The following is a 21,303-nucleotide window of genomic DNA, read 5'->3' on the forward strand; positions in this document are numbered from 1 at the left end:
AGTCACTGTTCTGCTGTGAGAATAGTCTGTGTGTGACAGCTCCGAAGTGTTTGTGCCCAACATCAAATTCTCGTAACAGTCTGTATAAATCAATAGCTAGGTATTACAGTTTTATTTAAGAAGCACGAGATTTCTCTTCTTACTACCTTTGGCAGGTGTCTCAGAGGATTTCAATGTGCTGAATGCTGTTTTGTTCGCTGTGTGAAGATACAAGCCATCTAAAAGCCATTTCCACTTCAATGCTTTATAACCCAGCCTCTGTAAATTTTGGTACATGGGAAGAGAGTCTGGAAACAGTGGTGAATTGCTTCACTTGGCTATGACTTTTATGTGTTGTTCCTCTTGAAAGAAGGATTTTATGAACTTTTATTTGAATTTGAAGACAGACAAAATTGGTGCTTTCAGCTTGAAGGTACATTGTTTTGCTAATTGTTCTGCTTTCTTGTGTGTGTGTTTTACCACTCTTCATGCCATACATGCACTTAATTTTCTAACTCTCTCCTTATTTCCCTTTTGTTCATTTATTTTTGTGGCACTCATTTTCAGTTCTTCACTTGAGCAAAACATTTCAGGCGTTTCTAAAACAGTTGTTCCTGCCTTTTTAGCCTAATCTGGTGATCTCTTCACTGAGGTGTCCAGGCCATGAAGTCAGTCCTGGCTAACAGCTGTAACAATTACTTACCAACCCAGCAAATCCTGATTGTCAAGTTAGTTGTGGGACTTCTTTTAACATGCCCTTTAAAATTGGGTAGATTATGCTATTTAGTGGGTGGGGAAATAATACAAGATGATGTGTGTAGCTCTAAAATACTGCTCCCTGCCTAGATTAATTTCTCAGTAACAGCTAAATCCTATTAATTTAGAAACTTGGTTGTTGTGGACAAAATTGACTTGACATGGGGAATTTAATTTATTGCCAGTTAACTTTTAATTACCAGTTGTTTGGTGATATATTATGAAGACCACTACCTAAACACAGACTTGGAGAAAACTCCTTTCTTCCCCTTTCCTCCTTGGCCCTCAGGTCATGCTCTGGCCCTTGGGGAAGGCAGTAGTAGTGCAGGAGGTTGGAGTTGGTATATGGAGATTTCTTTCTGCTGCTCAGTTCTTCTGCTCCCATGTGAGTGTTCTCCTTGGGCCCCTCAAGGGTGTCCCTGTCCCAGCGTGGGCACCTCCACAGGTCAGTCCCATCAGGAGTGTCCCTCCTCCAGTGAGGAGAGTTTCCTTCCAAGAGTGCTTCTCCAGCTGTGTCCACAGAAGTTGTCCCCTTCTCCATGCTTCCCTGTGCCTTTTTGAGCACTCTGTCACGTGTCCCCTCTGTGCTTTCTTTTGCCTTTGCTGCCACTGGCAGCTTCTCCCTTTCTCAGATGAACTGGAGCAGGGGAGGAGCCCTGTGCTTGTTGCATGAGTTGGAGGGTGGCAGGCAGTGGGTTTGTGGAGCCAGCTGAACTGGCCATGGCCCACACAGGGCAGTTTATGGCCTCCTCCTGCTCCTAAAACCTGCACTTCATCCATAGTACACTGTGCCAATTGGGTGATGCTGGAAGAAAGGTCCTGTCCATGCCTAATTCTAGGAACCCCGGTTTCCTTTTATACACTTAGAAATAAAACCAAAGTTCTTCCCTGTAGCTTGCTAAATAGCAATAATATGTTGTGTCACTAGGATGGTTATACTTTGGCAGTTGTATTTATTAACATGTCTGTCTGAGTCCATATGTGATTGCATTCATATATGTTCCATAATATTTTTTCCATAAAACCTTCTCAAAGAGTTATTTTCCTCTTTTTTTCAGATCTGAAGGCAGTGGTTCTGCTGACACAAAGGCTGCAACTCTGAGCCCTATTCCACCAGCGTGAGTAGTCATGTTCTTCTCAGAGATTGTTTAATTTCCTTGTTGTTTTGTTTGTCTCACTGATTCAATGATTTTCATATCTCATCCCTCTTATCTTTTGGGCTGAATTGATGCCACCTTGAATTCTGTGTAGCATTGTGTGTGTTGGAAGCACATAGAAAACAAAGACATGAGATTTCAGCTTTGTGGGAGCTCAGCCGTTCTCTCTCAGTCTTTGCAAGATGGAATCTTGATAGGGAAGGGAATAATTGAGAGTAATCATGTTAAAGAGAAGGCTTGGGAACAAACAGTTTCTTAGGCACTAAACTGCTGCTGACAGCAGAGCCTGTGTGTGCACAGGGCTGCAGGCAGCCACGGTAAGGGTGGGCAAGAGTGGTCAGTGTAGCACTGAGTCCTGCTCTGCTGTAGTCCAGCATGCATGCTGCCCTCAATGTCTTCCTTCTTTCTCCCAAAGTACATTTTGTTTCTAAGTGTTCAAAATGTTTATTTGATTTTTAACTTAATTGCAGAAAGTTTATGGTTTTCCTGAAAAGTTGCACAGGGCAGAGTCCTTGGAGTGAAGTGCCTATGTATTGATATTGCTCTTAGACAGAAAATAAGCCTTTCTTCTTCTTTTCCAGGGCTTCCTATCCTACCCTGTGCCTTAAACATGGAAACTGTAGAAGTGAATAGTGTATCCTTGAAACGTCCTCGCTCTGAGGATGATGTGGCCAATGCAGATGAAATTAAAAGACAGAAGATCTTGGAGAAGTCCAAGGCAGAGAACGACTCTGGGCAGAGCATTGAGAATGTAACAGAACAACCCGAGGACACGAAAAGTGAAATAATCCCCACAGAGGAAAGTGAGGAGCAGGAAGAGGAGGAACTAGAGGATAGTGATGAAGATGGAGATCCAGAGAGCTTTGCAGACATGATGAAGCATGGACTGACAGAAAGCGATGTTGGCATAACTAAATTTGTTAGCTCTCACAAAGGGTTTTCTGGAATCTTAAAAGAGAGGTAACTCTTTGTCCTCTTTCATATGTTAATTCCTTGTGTAGCACAGCTGTAGTTCTCCATTTTCCTTTTTGGACTCACAGATTGCAGCTGGATTAAGTGAGGTTCATTACTTTATTTACTGCTAAGGAAAGGTTTAATTTAGGACTTTTCAAGATTGTGGGTTGGTTTTTGTTGTTTTTTTGTGTGTTTGTTTAGGGTTTTTTTGGTGTGTGTTTGGTTTTTGGTTTTCTTGGTTTTTGGTTTTTTTTTTTTAATTTATTTTCGTGTCAAATGGAGCTCTGAAGAAGGAAGCTTTATATGAGTAGGGATACATGATTACACTGAGCTTTGCTGTTTCCTTTGCTCTCTGGCAGTAGCAGAAACATAAAACCTTATGCAGTACACCCACCTTTTGTACCTCTTCTCAGTGCTCATATGAGATGTACTGAAAAATGGCATCAAAGCCTCTTTCCTTGGTTCTTTGCATCTCTCTGACTCTTTTGTCCTAATGTCTGTAAACAAGGATAGTTAGGCTTTAAATTATTGTCTGCTCACTAATGTAATTTACATAGAAGGGAGTTTCAAAATTCAGGATGTGGAATTTATTATACGTATACCTTATATATTTATTAAGATGTTTGGTGCTTAGTAGCTTTTTAAAATGAAACTTCTAGATTTTTTAAATTAAAGAATAGCTTTGAATAAAACAGAATGCAAATACAAAAGGTCACTGAAGTGAGAATCACTGTTTCTCTGACTTAGCAAAGCAGTTCAGGTTGCTTTGTTTACACATTGAAAAGTTCCTGTGTTTAAATACTGGCTTCATACATAGATAATTTTAAATAAAATGATATATACATATGTATGGATTTAATCTTTATGTGCAGCATTAAGCAGCTAGTGTAATCCTTCTCTGAAACATAGTCTGTGCTGAACCTTCTTCTGGGAAATCTGCCAGTTTTGGTTGGCCAAAGGTAGCCATGTGGTAGAAAACTCGTGGGTTTGTGGGGTTTTTTTTGGATTCTAGTTTTTAACACCTATTATTAATTCACTCTTGGCATTTTTATGGAGCCATCACTAGCATGTCTAGACAGCTGCAGATAATACAGGAGAGGACACTCCTCAGGAAGGAATTCTACCAATATGTTGTGTATCTGCACAGAGGGGCAAAAGGGGGCTTGGGTGAGGTACAGTAGAAAGCTTCCCATGCTGAAGTTTTATTAATCTTTCAACATTGATAGAATAAGAATTATTCTCTTTTTTTTTTTTTTCCCACTTTGCTAGCAAATGCTGCTTAAAATCATTTAGCAGTTGCAACACAAACCAACTGTGCTCTGTTATAGTTGGGCTGTTTTTATTATTAGACATGAGTGACTGAATCGAAAATGTCAAAGTAAAATTCTTTTTTGCTGTCATAAAGTATGCAGAGTAACTTTATTTGAATCTTCTGTACAACTGAATATATAAGCAAGGCTGAATTTGTCCTGCCTTCTGTAGAGTGCCTGAAATGCACTTTATTTTGCAGGTGATTTCCAGTGTCAGAGATAATGCAGTAGTTAATGCATTGCACATTGTGGCAATGCAGTAGAGTCTTAATTGGCAGTAATGACTGGGATTGAGGATAAGCATTACTGATTTATTCAAACTGGTGAGAGAATGACTCAGGCTAACTACAGCAGGGTTTGGTGATCTGCAAAGAAGTCTGCTGCATTTGCCTGTGTGTTCTTGTGGTATCCTTCTGGGGGGTGGGAATAGGTACAGCCTTCTCATGGTTGTTAAGTTTGTTTTACGTTAATTGATTTACACAGATTCAGAATTTTTCAGTGAATTCTGCAAACAGCTTTTTAGGAAAGGACTTTATGTGATGTGGGATTTTTATTACAAATGTAATGCATGTTTCTTTCTATCAGATACTCAGACTTTGTTGTCCATGAAATAGGCAAAGATGGACGTGTGAGCCATTTAGATGACTTTTCTGTTCCAGTGGATGATGAGGTAAATTCTGAGATAGATTTGGTAATAGCTATGCTTCTTAATGTTCCTTAAGCAAGAACATTGAAAAACTGGAAGTTACTCCATGAGGGTTATTGGATGTTTGTTTTTTCTCCCCAAATATGTATTAGGACCCATCAGAAGAAACATTTACAGTTTTGTCAGACGAAGACAAGCAGCGTTTAGAGGAGCTCCAGCTTTTTAAGAATAAGGAAACTAGTGTTGCCATAGAGGTAAAATTAATAAATGATATCAAGTTTGGGATGGGGCAGAGAGAGGCTGAGGGAGGGAGTAGAAGGTACATCCTTTCTAATGTGTGTAAGGTATAAGAGCAGTCTGAGCATGATGTGACAGATAACCCTAAACTGGACACAGTTTGGTGTTTAATTATTTGAAGTCTTACAGATGTACTCAAATTCATGCATATGTGAGTTGTTACGTTGATTTTGGTGAGACTGTACACAGGAACTTCAATATAGGTTTTAATTGCTGTGGTGTTAAGATTACCTTGCAGTATTTTGTTTTCCTTCTAGTATATTGTTTTAAAGAATAAGGAGATGTACATAAAACATCTATCCTGATGGAACACTACTTTGAAGGTCAGTGTTTAGTGATTTAATAGAAAAGAAGATAAATATGCTTTTCTGTAACAAGAAAGATAAGAAAATGACATTAAAGCATTGATATTTTTAAACATTCAAATATTCCATATATTGAAAGAATAACTATTGAGCTAAATTTGGGACATGGAGATGAGTAGGATTATACCTGGTAGTTTCAAAGAAGCATTCACACACTGAATAATCTTATCTAGCTAATTTTTTTTTCTTTAAGGCATCCTCCCCTTTTGTATTAATTCATTTGGTTTCTGCATGTATGTGCATTAACACAGGTAATTGAGGACACCAAAGAAAAAAGAACCATCATCCATCAGGCTGTGAAGTCCTTGTTTCCAGGACTAGAGACTAAAACAGAAGATAGAGATGGAAAGAAATACATTATTGCTTATCATGCTGCTGGGAAAAAAGCATTGGCAAGTGAGTTTCAGTATCACAGCAGATGGGTAAAGTAAATGCTAAAATTATCCCCAAAGTAAGAATTGTTAGCAAGTACTTCAAGTGAGTGTGCTTCCTAACGTAGTCTTACTTCATTTTTCCTTCGCTTCAGCTGATGCTGTGCATCTAAAATGATTAGGACCACAAGAAATGCTTTAAATTTAAATTTCTACTTGTTTTTCTTTCCAAATAATTCATCCAATACAGCCATATTAGAGGAGAGAATATTATCTTCTACTTCAGTGGAAATAGGCAAAACAGAGACTTTATTTTCAGTATTTTTTGAATTTAACTTTCACGATCTTAGCTGTGTGTGTAAGTGTGTGTTGTGGATGTAAGAGGTTGTAGTTGGAAAATGTACATTAGATTGATAAATGGTGTAATCTTCACTGTCTTGAATACCAATGACAAAATTCTCAATGACTTGAATAGAGACAAGCATCTTTTTGTTTACTCAGAGTTATAGTTTCATATAAACATAGCTTACCATGATTATTACTTCTGCTTCCAAGGCTAATGATATTTGCAGAAAATCATCTTTATTCATTATAGATCACAGTTAATCTTTCGAAATAGTCAAAGTCATGAAGGATTTTCAAAATGAAATGTTATCCACTTTAATCTAGCAAAATACTGTTTTGGATACTAGGAATAAATTAACATGTTTTACATCTTTTAATGTTACTAAAAATTTGTTGCTACTGTAAGTTTAGAGGATTATCTACCTGCAGAATGGTGCACATTTAACTAAAGATACTAAGGTTTGGTTTAAATTGGTTGTATTCCTTGTCATTTCAATTTACTACAAATGATGGTATGTAAACCTAACCCTTTAATTTTAAAGACAAAGGAGATGGAAGAACGATAAAGAAATAGAGTCATTTAAAATGGGGAATAAAGTAATTTCCCCTATAATTTAGTTGTTTAAGGCTTGTTATAAGCAAATATGGGAATGTTGTATTTTATTGGTCCAATTATAATGTGTTTATGTGTCTTATTTAGTCATGTTTAGAAAATGTGTATGTTTGCATGCTTTATGCATGGAGTATGTATACTTACCAGCACAGAATTCTCCTCAGCCAGTTTTGTTCTGCTCGTTTGTAATGGTTTTTCCTCCACCTTTTCTTTCTGCTGCTTCTATTCTTTAACCACTGTTACAGTCAAGTGGATGTTGTTAAGCTGATTTAAGGGATAATATATAAAAGAATTTAAGTATTTGAAACATGCTGAAAAGAATTTAGTGGTGTGTCTCTAGGATTAAAACATAATGTGGAGCACCATCTTGTGATGCAGAGAAGCATCATCTATTTAAACTTGGATTCCCCAGCTGTGATGCTGCAGGCACCTGTGCATTTGTTGGTGGAGGTGTCAGTTTCTGTGAGTGTGTGCAAATGCTTATGGATGTAAGATTGAAGTTCTTTTTAGTCAGGATTATATATATCTTTCTTTTTATATAGGCACAAACATGTTTTAGTCATGAATGGACTCCCCAGGCAAGAAACATTTCAGAAGTGTAGAATATTGGATTATTAGCTGAGATGCCTGATTACTTTGTTGATAACATAAAACATTACCAAACGTGCTTCCTAAAATTTAAAATCAGATGCTGCTTTGTTTCCATAGTCAGTTTATCCTCCAAATACTTAAAATTACTAAATTGTCAGTAAACTGTTGTTCCATCATTGTCCTCAAATTAAGTTTGTTGCATCTCCAATTGAAGCTTTTCATATGTTCACTGTTTGCCTCTGCACGATTTCATTCCATAATTGTCTAAATTGCTGTCATCCACCACCTAGCTGTTGGATGCTCCCTGAAGCATAAACAATCCCATAACCATAAAACCTGCATGTTCACCTCTAAAAACCCTTTGACAATCTAAAAATTAAATGCTACTCTTTTGTACTCTTTATGCTCTGCATTGGGACAGAGGTCAGAACTGCAACAGGTAAGAGACGTTGACATTTCATACTAACAAAAATGAAATGCCAACCATTATGACCTCCTAAATAGCAACAGGACTGGCCTAAATTGTAACAGTTTCTTAAAAATCCCTACACATAAGTATCACTTAAAATGCCCTGAAACAGCCAAGAATTAGGCTTATTCTGCCTCTTTTTTGTAGTGCAGTATAGGCAGTATTCATTTGGTGCAGAGTAAGTCTGCTAGTAATAAGTGATATGAATTATCAATTTTTTCAGTTCATGTTGACAACTATAGTAAATTTCCCATGGATTTGTTAGCCAAGCCTTTGCCCTTCAGCCCCTACTTCAGACACTACTATCTGTCTTTATACAACTTTAAAAACATTTATCACATACCCTGCTATTAAAAAAAGGCTTCCAAGCCTCGAGTTTCAGCAAAAGGCTTGGAAATACAATTTTATTGTCAGAAATGTAGCATGACTCTGAAACACAGCAATAAGGACTGCAGATTGTCCCACTGCTCTGTCTACCCAGTTGAATGCTTTGCAGTATTGGGTGAGGAATGGTTGAGTATCAGGACTGTGGCTGCAGCCTCCTTTGGATAGGGTCATGGCTGTGGTGCCCAAAGCATGAGGAGCCCATTGGTGTGTGTGTGTGGTACCTACAGAATCCTTTTAGTGTAGAGCACATTAGGGCTCACTTCTTGGCATGTGTTGAAATGACCATGTGCAAGATGTAATAGTTAAATATAAAGAATGGTTCCAGCTGGAGGGGGTTCTCCTTTGTGAATTGAGCTGTGCCTTACTCTCTTCTAATTGCTGAGATCTTAGTGGAGAACTTTGCACTTGCAGCTGAGTGCACTGTTGCATTGACTGAGTTTGAGTAGTGCTGCCTCAGAAGGGGAGACCAGCAGGAGTATGAGGTCTCCAGTTCAGGTCCAGTGAAACTCTGTGGGAGGGGGGCTGTGCTTAGAAACTGATGGTGCAAGGCAAGTGATGCAATAATTCTAGGTGACTAAAACCTGTGCATATATATATTTTTATACTGTAGCATCCAAAATTGTCTTTGCAGAAGTGTGTGTGTGAATGGCAGCTTCTCAAAAACAAGCAAGAATTAAACATACTTACTGTCTGTGTGGGATATCTGGACTTTGTAAAACCAGTGTGAAAAAAAGATCAGTATTTCCCAAGAACTTCCTTCCTGCATTGGTGTTTGTACATTGAAATAAGGCTGGCTTTTTCAGTTAGCTTTTCCTGTTATGAAAGATGCTTAGGCCTTTTTTTTACAAAACCAGGTATGTCTGCTTAGTCACAGCAAGAGATAAGGGACTTCCTGTTTAAAACAAAACAAATCCTTAGTTTTGTTCTTAAATAACAAGGAATTGATAAACCTCAGAATTGAAGGAACCTCACAGTTGGTTGCTAAACCTCTGTAGAATCAGTCTCCCTTCCCATTAATGTCATCGACAGTGGATTATTGGAAACTGAAAGTTTTATCTCTGGTGGTTTTTAATGTGCAAAAAAGAGCAAATCATTGACAGTTCCCTTCCTTCTACAGAAAATGTCAAATAATAGCACAGAATTGTAAATCAGTTGTTAATCTGTGGGATCTGAAGTTATTTCAGCCTCTGGCCTTTTCTAAGCACGGCACCATACCTGCCATGGATTGTATGTTCATGTCTCTTTTGTACCAGATTTCTTGCTCCCATTGGATTTTAAAAAAGAACCATCTTAAAGCAATTTTTTGAGCATGATTTCTTAGGGTTTTGTAGTGATATGATTCATTCTTTTGTATGACACACAGAAAAAATACTACAGAAATAAAGAATATGTCTGTACTATAAATAATAATGGTAGTCTTCCCACAAACAGGAATCCAGTGGTTCTCAACTATTAATTATAGAAGGAGCTAGAAGAAATGTGGTGTAGCTTCTGTTGCTGAAAGTCAGTATAATGATAATGTTTTTGAGAAATTTAATCAGGTGATACAGCAATTAAATGACTAGGCAATATTTTCAGATAATTTCATGATAAAGGAACTGTCACTATTTCATTCAGGATTTTCTAGGTGACAGAACTGATTAAAGAGAAGTTTACTGTCCAGTGGAAGGGGAGGTATTTTCAATGTGCCTTACAGCTTTTGCTGTCAGCAATTAACTCTTTCCTTTTCATTTTTTTAAAGCAGATGGAAATTAGCAGAAATTGTATCTTGCATATTTAAAGTAAATGTGGTTGCAATGGCAAATATATTAAATTTTTTTAAAAGTGACACTTTAACCTTTCTGCTTTTAAAGATCCAAGAAAGCACTCTTGGCCAAAATCTAGGGGAAGCTACTGCCATTTTGTACTGTACAAGGAGAACAAAGACACTATGGATGCCATCAATGTCCTGTCCAAATTTTTAAGGTAAGGCCGTTGTTTCTGCCATCTTGGCTGGCATGCAGCCCTCTCCCTCCATGTTTCTTGTTGCTGCAAACATTATGCTTCGTAATTATGTAAGAGCAACACAAGTGATTGCTGTTCTCTAATTTGTAGACAGCTTAAAATGAAAAGTTACTTTAAAATGTCAAATGTTAAATATCGAAGTTTTGTGAGGAGGTGAGAATGGAACAAAATGAGCCTAAGAAATTTTAAAGACTACTCTACTGCTTCAATGGAAAAAGTCCTCAATTTACATTGGCTGATCTGAGAAAGGCTTGGCAGCTGAAAGCCTCAATGTACGTAACATGAATTAAAAGCCATTTTTTCCCCAGTGTGTGAATATATGCAAGTATGTTATGAACCTGTCAGATATTGTTGTGATAATATGCTGATCAGTTCCTAAGCAATTACAGTTGATAAACTGTTGTTCCATGTATTAATTTCTCCATGGCAACACAGGCTTAGTTCCTTTCACCCCATCAAGTGCAGAAACAAAAAGATTTGCCAAAGCGTGACATGAGCACAGTGAATTGCAGAGGAAGAACAGTTTTAAAATTGGGTCAGTTCAGTGATCTACTCATAAGGAAACTTCCCCACTTTTCCCTTCTTGTCCAAAAAACAAATTTGTAATCTAGACCTTAACCAGTGAACTACTTAGCATTGGTATTGAGAACAAAATGGCAAGGGCATAGTTAGGTGTAAGACTGCATGTAATGGCAATCCTGCTACTCCCTGGAGCCCTTAACTGGCATAACTGGAAATACTCCATCTAACACAGGCTGTAAAGTACAAAGTGAAAAGGAAAGGAAATTTTCCTCTCAGGGACAGGAGTGGGTCAAATTTTAAATTAACTTCTCATAGTCTCTCATAATGTGCAGGCATGGTATTCAGAGAGGTTTGAAGTTAAGGAAGAAGTGGACGTGTTTTTTTTTTTGAGTGAAGTTGGTGGTGACTGTTCATTTCTTTCTCCAGTTAATGTATATAAAGAAGTACTTCAAAGTTCATGTTTTGCAAGCACTGTTGTGTTAAAAGTTAATTGTCTACATATAATTAAAACAGAAGTTTTCTTGTGTTTTATGTACTCATGGGTGAGATTAGAAAATGTCACACACACGTCAAATTGTAACCCAGTTCTGAGGAATGTAGGTATATTTTTCTATTTTTAATTTATAAGATTAATCATTCTAGGCAATTATGCTTAAAATTATGTTTGATCTCTTGCTATTTTAATATACATAATATCTTTTACTGTTGCTTTTAAGAGTGAAGCCAAACATATTTTCCTACATGGGAACTAAAGATAAAAGGGCTATAACAGTTCAAGAGATCGCTGTTCTCAGGTGAGTAAAAGTACAGTCTGGAGGATTTGCACTTCTGCTGTGGTAGCTTGGATACATACCTAAAAGACTCAGTGACACAAATGGCAGGTACAGGTCCTGACCTTGTAGAGCACAGGTGGAAGATGCCACAATCCTTTTGTATTCTGTGATTACTGGTGATATTTTCAGTCAGTGGTGCTCTGAGTCACGGGCTGGTCACGTGTACTTGGCCAAGGCAGTGGGACAGATTGCCTGCCTGCTCTTAGGCTGCTTGGATCTCATGCAACAGCAGAAAAACAGAATGACATGGTGAAAATTATGTCCCACTTTCTTCCTGGCTTTTGTTTCCCCCTCTCTACAGATAGAATCCTATTTTCTTTCCCACTGTACTCTGAACAGTGCCAGAGAAGGCTGACACTGCCCTTGCTCATCTGTGAATAGCCAGAAGGGGCAAAAAAATGATGAGGAGTTTTTCCTGCCTTCACCTACTCCTTTAAGTCACCTTCTAAGAAAAATAAAATTTACTTTGTCATATTCTAAGATAATTATATGTTTTCTGGGCACTTTAGGTTAGTGTTAGATCCATAACTGGGAATGGCAGATGTCTCCCAGACATGTATTGCAATATTGTTTTAGCTGGCAGGAATATCCCACCTGCACTACTTTTTACAACTTTCTGAAAACCAAACTTCTTGAGTGAGGAATTCAGAGCTTGAAAGCCAGAGGTTTGATCAAATCCTTGTTAAAAGGAGAACTACTACTGAACTGCTCATATATTTTCTCCCAGTGTTCTGTATGTGTGTGCATTAACATATATAAAAAGAAATTCAGATTTATCAATTGTGAGAGGCCCCAGATTCATGTTGATGCAAGGTAGCTTTGCAAATTGGTGACAGTTAACCAGATTTGTGATGTAGCCATCTCAGGTGCTGTTCCATTTACTTTTTAACATTATCACATTCAGTGTTGTGTCCAAGGGCTCCAGAGTGCTGTAGGTGTTGTGTGGTGTCTGCTCCGTGGTGCCACAGCCCCTGGCTCTCCTGCACAGGGGAGGGGACATTGCCAGTTGCCAGCCTGCTCTAAGCTGAGTATGCTGGCCATGCTGCTTCATAAGCTCCACTATCCTGGTAAAAATTCAGCAGAAATGTCCAAGAGCAGCTTGGTGATGCAAAGAACAGGGTATGCTTCCAAAAATACCAGCAACAAAAATGGCAGATCAGTGACACGTTGGATTCCATGTTCCTTCATCTGCTCTAGGCATACACAGTAGCTAATTTTACTTAACTCTGTATTCATAGCTGTGCTGACTGGGGTGTATGTATTCATGAAATAGTTACTCAGATTATGCAGAGTTCAGCTTGTGGGGTACAGTGTACATCAATACTGCAATATAGATGTGAAAAGACAGTGCTAACAGTCTGTCACAGTATACATTTTCTTTTGTGTGAGTACCCTTAAGAATTATGTATTATCTTCCTTTAGCTCTTTCATTAAAGTATTTTGAAAAGGCAGAAAATTGGGGAAACTGGACTCACTGTTTTTCATTTTGTAATGGCAGTATTTCTGTATTTATCTGCTTTTCTAAGCATAGGTTGGTCACTGATGTCTTTTTTTTTTAGAATCACTGCACAAAGACTTGCTCATTTGAATAAATGTTTGATGAACTTCAAATTAGGAAATTTCAGTTACAAGAACCATCCACTGAAATTGGGAGAACTGCAAGGGAACCATTTCACTGTTGTTCTCAGGTAGTATGTTAGTAGGTATTTAGATGGTTCTGTTAAAAGGTTTTTTTCTTTAAATAGATAAAGAAGTTTTTTTTTAATTTAAATTAATGTTGAACTTTAATGGGCATCTCAAAATAGCATATACCCTTAATCTGTCTATAACTTTTTTTTTTTTAATGCTAGAAACATAACAGGAACTGATGAGCAGATAGAGCAAGCAATGCATTCACTCAGGGAAATTGGATTTATTAATTACTATGGAATGCAAAGATTTGGAACCACAGCTGTTCCTACTTATCAAATTGGCAGGTATGTGTTGCTTTCATCCTACCCCCCTTCTTTTTTTTTTAATTTTACTCTTATCACCATGTAACTTAATGTATTTTTGGGAACATTTTTCTAACATATTGCCTGTACCAGTTTTAAATTTAGATTCAAGAAAGATCTTGTTTCTGAACTTGCTTCAGCAGTTATCTTGCATAATAGCACTACTTTTAATATTGCATAAGTCTAAACACTAATACATATTTTTTGGATAAGTTGGCTAAATCCTTTTAAAATAATTCTAGTCAATTCTTAATACACTTTCCTGTTTGAATCCTAGAGCTATTCTACAGAACAACTGGAATGAAGTAATGGATTTGATATTAAAGCCACGACCAGGAGGTGAGAACTGAAAAATGATACATCCTGTGTTTCTGCCTCTTCTCCATAAGCATATGTTTAGGAAAAGCTTGAGCCAGTTTAGCAGTGGAGAAGCAATCTTCAGACTCTCCTTTTCTGCCTCACTTTCCTTGCTGTGCAATTCCTTGCAGTGGGGCTAGAAAGGGACCTGAATACTTAGTGTTTGCTCCATGTGACCTCAAGTGTTCTATGATTCTGTTCATCTCTAATCACCATGACTGAAACTTTAATTTTTCAACTGTTTTAACAAAAGGTGAGATGGATGCTTTTTTTGGTGTATAGTTAAAATGTTTTCATTTTACATCCTTGTTCTAGCTGAAAAGGGATATTTAGTGAAATGCAGAGAAGAATGGGCAAAGACTAAAGATCCAGCAGCAGCCCTCAAGAAACTGCCTGTAAAAAGGTGCGTGGAAGGACAGCTTCTACGTGGACTCTTAAAGTATGGAATGAAGAACATAATCTCTGCATTTGGCATAGTGAGTGTAAAAGTTGGGTGGTATTTACTTGAATAAACATTCTTTTGATGGTATCAGGATGAATTTAAAATAGACTCATTGATCCTTGATGAGTTGAAAGTTAAGTTTAAAAATCTTTACATTTATCCTGCCTTTTTGCTGGAAGTACTGCTGTGGAGTAACTGAAGACATCTCTAATTAATGTATGCATAATGAGCTTTCCAATTTATACAACAGTCTCTCTGGTATGTGGGCAGCAATACAGCTATACTTAGTAGCTATGTATAATACAGATCTGAGAATTGTGCAAATGCTCAGTTTCAGTGTTTTCCTGTTGCTTTAAAAGTATAAATCAAACTGATGGTGGGCTAATGAATCAGCCTGATATGGAGGTGATGGATCCACTTGTCATTTTCAAGTGCTGTAATCAAGATCAAGTCTTTGGAGAAAATACCTCATCACTAGCAAACTACTGGGCCCATTGTAAGATCTGGGGGATAATTTCTTGTTTATGAAGAAGATAATTAGAATAACACAGTGCTTTCACAGCTGCAGAATTTACTTAAGATTTCAGGAGCTTGAATATGAATTCAGTGTTTTATAATAGACCTGTATGTTTGACCTGTAGAGTTAAAAGTGTTGGGGTTTTTTTTTGTAAATTTAAGCACAGTTCTTTTTTGTGCAGATTTCAAATGTGTAAAAGCATTATTTCTTCACATATCCTTTTCTCAAACATAGAACAAAAATCAAGAAATTGTATATCAAAAATATAAAAAAAAGAAATGTATATCAAGAAATTGTGCATGCCTTTTTGCCAGATAAGGTGACATTTCAAATATACACCTTTTTGGTTATGATTGTCAGAAAAACCAAAAAATACCTCTATCTAATGTTTAATATATTTATCTAGTGTTTAATTTTTTTTCTTTACCTCTAGATACCAAGAAATAATCGTTTAATGTACATTCACAGCTACCAGAGTTATGTGTGGAATAATATGGTGAGCAAGAGAATAGAAGAATATGGGCTTAAAGCTGTACCAGGAGATCTCATACTTAAAGGAGGTAAAATCAGCCAAAGCCAGTGATGCTGTATAGTTCAGATTGCTAGGGAAACAAGGCACATAGTTTGTGTTGTGTCAGTGTTTGTCTGATACTGCTTACATAGCTTCTTTTCTCTCACCAGTTTTGGCCCAGTGATAGCTGAATCCCTAGGCCTGTTTTAGACAAATTGTGCAAGGGATTGGAAGTTAGGTATTAGACTTCCATGAGCTGTTTGTTAGCCTGTTTTTTCAAATAACTGGATAGGGAAGAGAGACTATGGAGGACTGATTATTCTCAAAAATGACCTCAATCCTAGTTGAGCTGTGAAGGACTGTGGAAGGACATGATGAAGTTTTTACTTCAAAAGTTTTTGATTGCTCCACTCAGTTAAAACTTTCTTTGCTTGTATTTGCTCTGGCATTTCCTACATTCTCCTTTATGTATGCCTGGTGCATGGAAGGGGCTGTTCCTCTTGCAGTCCTTCCTTCATGTAGTTTCAAGTCACTGGAAGCTAGGCTGTGATTCTGCCAGTAACTGTGACAGCCTTGGAGGCTGTTCCTTCTTTTCTTAGAAATGTTGTCTGTTAAGTGGAGATAAAACATGGTAGTTATCTTTCTCAGAGTAAGCTTATTTCAATCAAAGGCTTTATTTTAAATTTAGCTGAAGTTCACTGTCACAGGCATCCTCTATACTGGTAACTTCATTTTTCTGTCCTGACTTTAGCCACAGCTGTTCACATTGAAGAAGGAGATGTTGATAACTACACTATCCATGATGTAGTGATGCCATTGCCTGGATTTGATGTTATTTATCCAAAGCATAAAAGTAAGTCTGACTGTTAACTGAAGTGCTTACTCTGAAAACATAAGTCTTCTTTGAGATTGTTCTTTAAAGGAAGATTGGATGTACTCAACCTTGGTGACTTTTAAAGCAATACATCACTTCAGATCTCTAAAACATTAATGTCAGCCTTTTGTTGCTGCCAGGGTGCTCTGCTCAGTCTCCTTCCCACTGGGAATCCCAGATGACTGCAGAGCAGAGTTTCTCACTAACCTGTACCCCTGCAAGGATTTAATCAGGTACAGGATTTTGTCCTTGATGAATTTCATGAGGTTCCTCTTGGCCCATTCCTGTTGTGCCTCAGTCCCTCTGAATGGCAGTCCTCTCCTTGCATGTACTGAATGCCACCCCAGCTTGGTTTAGCCCACAGATTGGTTGGGGTGAATTCCAGCTCTCCTCCACTATTTCACAGGACACATCTCAGTTCCTTGAGGAACTCTGCTTTTAGGTAGAGCTGCAGTCAGTAGTGACTGTACTGTGAGATGCTGAGGCAGACAGCTGTTACCCACTTACAGTCCACCCACTGTAATGCTCTAACCTGGGACACAGAGGTGCTGTGGGAATGCATTGACAGCCTTGCTGAAGGCAGGCAGCAGCCCCTGCTCTCCCCTCATCCATAGGTGTTGTAATTTCATCATAGAAGACAGTAGTCTTGGTGGGTTTCTCTCCCTTTTTCTTTTTCTCTCCCTTTTTCTCCAGCCACTCTTGGTGGGTTTTTTACTCTTTCTTTTTCTCCCTTTTTCTTTTTTTCATCCCTTTTTCCTTTTCTCATCCCTTTTTCCTTTTCTCATCCCTTTTTCCTTTTCTCTCCCTTTTTCCTTTTCTCTCCCTTTTTCCTTTTCTCTCCCTTTTTCTTTTTATTTTTTTTCTCCCTTTTTCTCTCCCTTTCTTTTTCTCCACCCACTCTTGGTGGGTTTTTTACTTTTTCTCCCTTTTTCTTTTTTTTCTCCCTTTTTCTTTTTTTTCTCCCTTTTTCTTTTTTTTCCCCCTTTCTTTTTTTCTTCCCCTTTTTCTTTTTCTCTCCCTTTCTTTTTTTCTCCACCCACTGTAGTGTTCTAACCTGGGACACAAAGATGCTGTGGGAATGCATTGGGACTGCATTGACATTCCCACAGCACCTCCCCTCATCCATAGGTGTTGTAATTTCATCATAGAAGACAGTAGTATTGGTGGGTTTTTTACTTTTTCTTTTTCTCCTCCTTATTAAAACCACAGTCATTGTGTGCCCAAAGAGGATTAACTCCATTATTTTTCCCAGGGACCAGAGTGAGCCTGACTGGTCTGTAACTCCCTAATTATCATTCCTGCTCTTTCTGGAGTTGGGTGCAAGCACTTGATTTTCCACAGTTGTCTGGGACATCCCTAGATCTGCACAATCTCTGAGATGATAGAGAAAAACTTCACCATGACATGAGGCAGCTCTCTCAGCCTCTCTAACCCTTCTCCAACTGCTGGTAGTCCCTCTTTCTTGACCTTGCCTCTAAGAAGAGAGGCCTGGGGCACTTTGCTGGTCAAGGCTGAGGCAAAAAGACACTGAGACCATCAGCCTGATGTCTGTCACTAGACCAGCTGCCCTGTTTAGCACCAGGCCATTGCTTTCCCTGCAGTCTTTCAGTCCTTATGTTGCAGCTGAACTCCTCCTGGTCTTGATGTCATTTGCTGCTTTCAACTGTAGCTGAGCTCTGGCTTTCCTAACACCATTTCTGTGTGCATGGACAAAGAGTTGCTCTTTGTAGCTGGCCCCAGGTTTCACCTGTTCTGTGTTATAGATGAGGTCAGTCATGAGTTCCCTGCACGTTTTCCTCGATATTGGATTGAACTGTTCTTGTACTGTCAGTTTGTCAACTGATTTCTCTCTGCTGCTTTTTAATGAGAGAGTAATGGGTAGTCTGGCCCTTTTTTCCCCCATGTACCTGAGATTAATCCTGTGAAGTCTAGAAAATTGGAAAGCATATATGAGTTTAAATGTCACATTTAAAAGTCAATGAAGTATTTTGTAAATTTTGTTTTCAGCTGAAATTTGATTTGATGCATTCTTTGTTACTGCCTCTGCTAATCAAGCTGTAGAAGTAAACAGGTAATAAGATCTGCAGTAATTTTAAACTTCTGTGTAGCATTTATCCCATCTATGCTGAAAAGTACTAGATGTAAGGGAAAGGAATAATCCATGAAAACAGTTTAAATTTGCCACACTACATTCTCTCCTATTAAATATTTTCCTCTCTTGCAGTTGGTGAGGCCTACAAGGAGATGCTGGTAGCTGACAACCTTGATATCAACAACATGAGGCATAAAATCAGAGATTACTCACTTTCTGGAGCATACAGAAAGATTATCATTCGGCCTCAGAATGTCAATTGGTGAGTGGGAGCATAAGGGAAATTACACTTGAGTTGACAGCATAGAGTTTAAGTACAAAACAACATGAGACTGATCCATGGGACATGCACACAGACTGAAACATAGCTAGAAAGGAATCTCTCTGCCCTTCTCTCATGTTTTTAATGCAGCTAAAGTGGAACTATTCCCTTATTTCTTCCTTGGTTCTCTTGGTCTGTGGTGGAGGAGTATCAAGACATCTTATCTAGTTGTTCACTCCTTCCAAGGGCTTGCCTGAACACTTCATAGGTAATTACTTATGTTGAGAAAATGGTAGATAATACTCAAAACGGGGTTTTTTTGTAGTCTTGCTGTGAGAAAGTTGGTCTCCAATTACCTGTCAGTCAAAAAAATTTGTATCACTTAACCCTACTAAATCACTATTGTTGGAGATACAACCTAGTTTTCATATGGCAACCTTTTAAACAGGGAACTGTACAAATGTGCAGAAAGACATGATCACTGATGCATAGAATTAAATATATAGAGGGTTTAGGAGGGAGCACAGAAATAGGAATACTTATATACTTGAAACATCAGCACTAATTAATATTGAGCTTGTCTACTTCCCAGTTAGTTTTTCAGCCTCATGTTTACATATGGGATTTCCTTTAAATGAATGGTAGAAACCATGGAATGTGTCTTAGCCCTTTCAAAGTTTGGATGACTATTGAAAGGCTTCAGTCCTGCTAGCCACTCTTGGGAGTTGACACCATTCTTCCCTTAATTTCATGAACTATACTTCTTGTATAGTTGGAAATTCTGACAGCACACAAGGGCAAACAGATGAATTATGCAAAGAAACTTCTCACTAACTTAAAATTGTTTTTTAATAATCTTCATAAAGCCAGGGCAAGTCTTCTACATAAAGCTCTACCTGTTATTTTGCCTAATTCAATTTCAGTTGTAAATGCCAAATTGCAGTAATAATAACAAAATAGTATTATAATAATACATATTTATATAAAATGTGTAAACCTAAATAATTTAAAATAATAATACATTTTATGTATATTATAAAGGGAGGTTGTTGCATATGATGATCCTAAAATCCCATTATTTACTACGGATCTGGATAAACTGGAAGGAAAACCATTACCAGTTCTCCCTACAGGTAAGTTGATTTTTTGCTGGTTTGCAAATTGGAAGTTAGATCTGGCTGTTGCTTTCAACTGCTACATATTCAAAGCTCCTTTAAGGAAGAGCTTTCATTTAACTGTTGCTTGTTAAGCAGTGGTAGCAATGACATCTAAGGCCAGGCATCTAAATAAGGACCCTGATTTCTCAAGGGTGCAAACCAGCTCTCCAGCATCAGTATTGACTGTTACATTTTCTTACAGGCATCTGTAAAATCAGGTAAATGCTTAACAGTAAGTGTCTGCTATTAACAAAGGTGGAATTAAGTCACAAATTGTCTATATACTGAACTTGTATTATTGGTGCTGAGCACAGATGACTGAAATACTTAACTCTGGTCACAAGGTGTTTTAACACTGCTTTCCAGAAAAGTGAAGACAGGCTAGGGATTAAGTCTGAAAGAATGAATGTGTGCTTTTAGAAGAAGAAAACTCTGAAACCACCACTTTGTCCTGAGAGAAAATGTTAAAAAATGGTTTCATTAAATTTTTCACTGTGGATTATAAACAGGAGTGTGATGATGGTGGTTGTTTTGCTTTATGGGCAGGGGAAGTTGGTTGTGGAAGCTGTTAGTTCAGTTTAGATGGCATCCAGAATAAGCATTATATATGACCTTAACCACTTATTCTTGCTTTTTGTCTCTTGTACCTGCTAATAGATGGCAAATTCAGGGCACTAAAGATGGAGTTCTCCCTTCCCCCCTCCACTTACGCTACCATGGCGATTCGAGAAGTTTTGAAAATGGACACAAGCATAAAGAACCAGACACAACTGAATACGACCTGGCTGCGCTAAATGAACTGCAGAATGACTTCATTTTAACAAAGTGTTTTCTTATTTACACGTCCTGTACAAATCTTTAAAGAGTCACAGTAAGAGATTTGTATTTTTTTAAGTTTTTTAGTGCTATCATTTAACTTCAGTAGTCCTTTGCAAGATGGTGACTGTAATATAATACAGATTTTAGTGACTGGTGCTTTTTACTGAATGAGTAAGTTACCTGAGCTGTAACATGGGTGCATCTTTAGAATTGTGCTTATAATGGCATTAGACTTGGAAGAATGTTTAGCTTGCTTTCTTTGGGCAAGCACTGAATGTTTTCAAGAGGAAGACTTCAGCCACTCTTGAAGTCTTTTCAAATATAATGCATTACATGGGGAAAGAAGAATTACAACAAAATTAAGATACTGATGAACATATGTATTGCTGGAGTTTTGCTGGTAGCATTTGCACTGATCTGGTAGCAGATTCTGTTAGCAAGGCTTTTGTGTGCTGTAAAGCTGTACAGCTCTTTTAAATAGTTCGACTTTTCATTGAGAAAATACTTGTATTTTCCAGCTAATACCTGTACTAAAGAACAGGTACTAAAAATAAACTAACCTGAAACTCTGAGCAGTAAGTGCTTCCTTTGCGCCTGTCCCTTGCCCCTTGTTGGCGGGGAACGAGCCGGCCTTCCTCTTGGGGGAAAAAAAACCATTGTGCAGCTGTTCTAAAGAGAC

General features: G+C 37.9%; 1 protein-coding gene across 4 annotated transcripts; it reads left to right on the forward strand.

Annotated features, from left to right (window-relative positions):
• The first annotated feature begins 374 nt into the window (after positions 1-374).
• PUS7 (pseudouridine synthase 7) lies at positions 375-21,196 on the forward strand. Of its 4 annotated transcripts, none has more exons than XM_054277331.1 (19): positions 389-412; positions 1,025-1,180; positions 1,794-1,853; positions 2,474-2,852; positions 4,742-4,826; positions 4,955-5,056; positions 5,716-5,860; positions 7,806-7,823; positions 10,094-10,205; positions 11,483-11,560; positions 13,159-13,287; positions 13,450-13,575; positions 13,871-13,932; positions 14,266-14,426; positions 15,343-15,469; positions 16,172-16,273; positions 18,519-18,648; positions 19,690-19,781; positions 20,463-21,196. In XM_054277331.1, the coding sequence occupies exons 4-19, from the start codon at positions 2,503-2,505 to the stop codon at positions 20,597-20,599; spliced, it is 1,956 nt and encodes a 651-aa protein (XP_054133306.1). In that variant the 5' UTR covers positions 389-412; positions 1,025-1,180; positions 1,794-1,853; positions 2,474-2,502; the 3' UTR covers positions 20,600-21,196. The 4 variants fall into 4 exon arrangements, with proteins under 4 accessions (XP_054133298.1, XP_054133323.1, XP_054133306.1 ...); XM_054277339.1 differs by having other exon boundaries at positions 1,025-1,120; XM_054277323.1 differs by lacking the exon at positions 1,025-1,180 and having other exon boundaries at positions 375-412.
• The last annotated feature ends 107 nt before the right edge of the window (positions 21,197-21,303 follow it).

Source organism: Melozone crissalis, unplaced genomic scaffold (assembly GCF_028551555.1).
Source record: "Melozone crissalis strain CALT ecotype California unplaced genomic scaffold, PUWL_Pcris_2 ptg000004l_1, whole genome shotgun sequence".
Classification (NCBI taxonomy): Eukaryota; Metazoa; Chordata; class Aves; order Passeriformes; family Passerellidae; genus Melozone; species Melozone crissalis.

Excerpts from the sequence above, each read along its gene's own strand:
- PUS7 (XM_054277323.1), top strand. The coding sequence starts at position 2,503 with ATGGAAACTGTAGAAGTGAATAGTGTATCCTTGAAACGTCCTCGCTCT. Across the intron at positions 13,288-13,449 it reads CATTTCACTGTTGTTCTCAG|AAACATAACAGGAACTGATG; the intron begins GTAGTATGTTAG and ends TTTTAATGCTAG. Across the intron at positions 13,933-14,265 it reads ATTAAAGCCACGACCAGGAG|CTGAAAAGGGATATTTAGTG; the intron begins GTGAGAACTGAA and ends TCCTTGTTCTAG.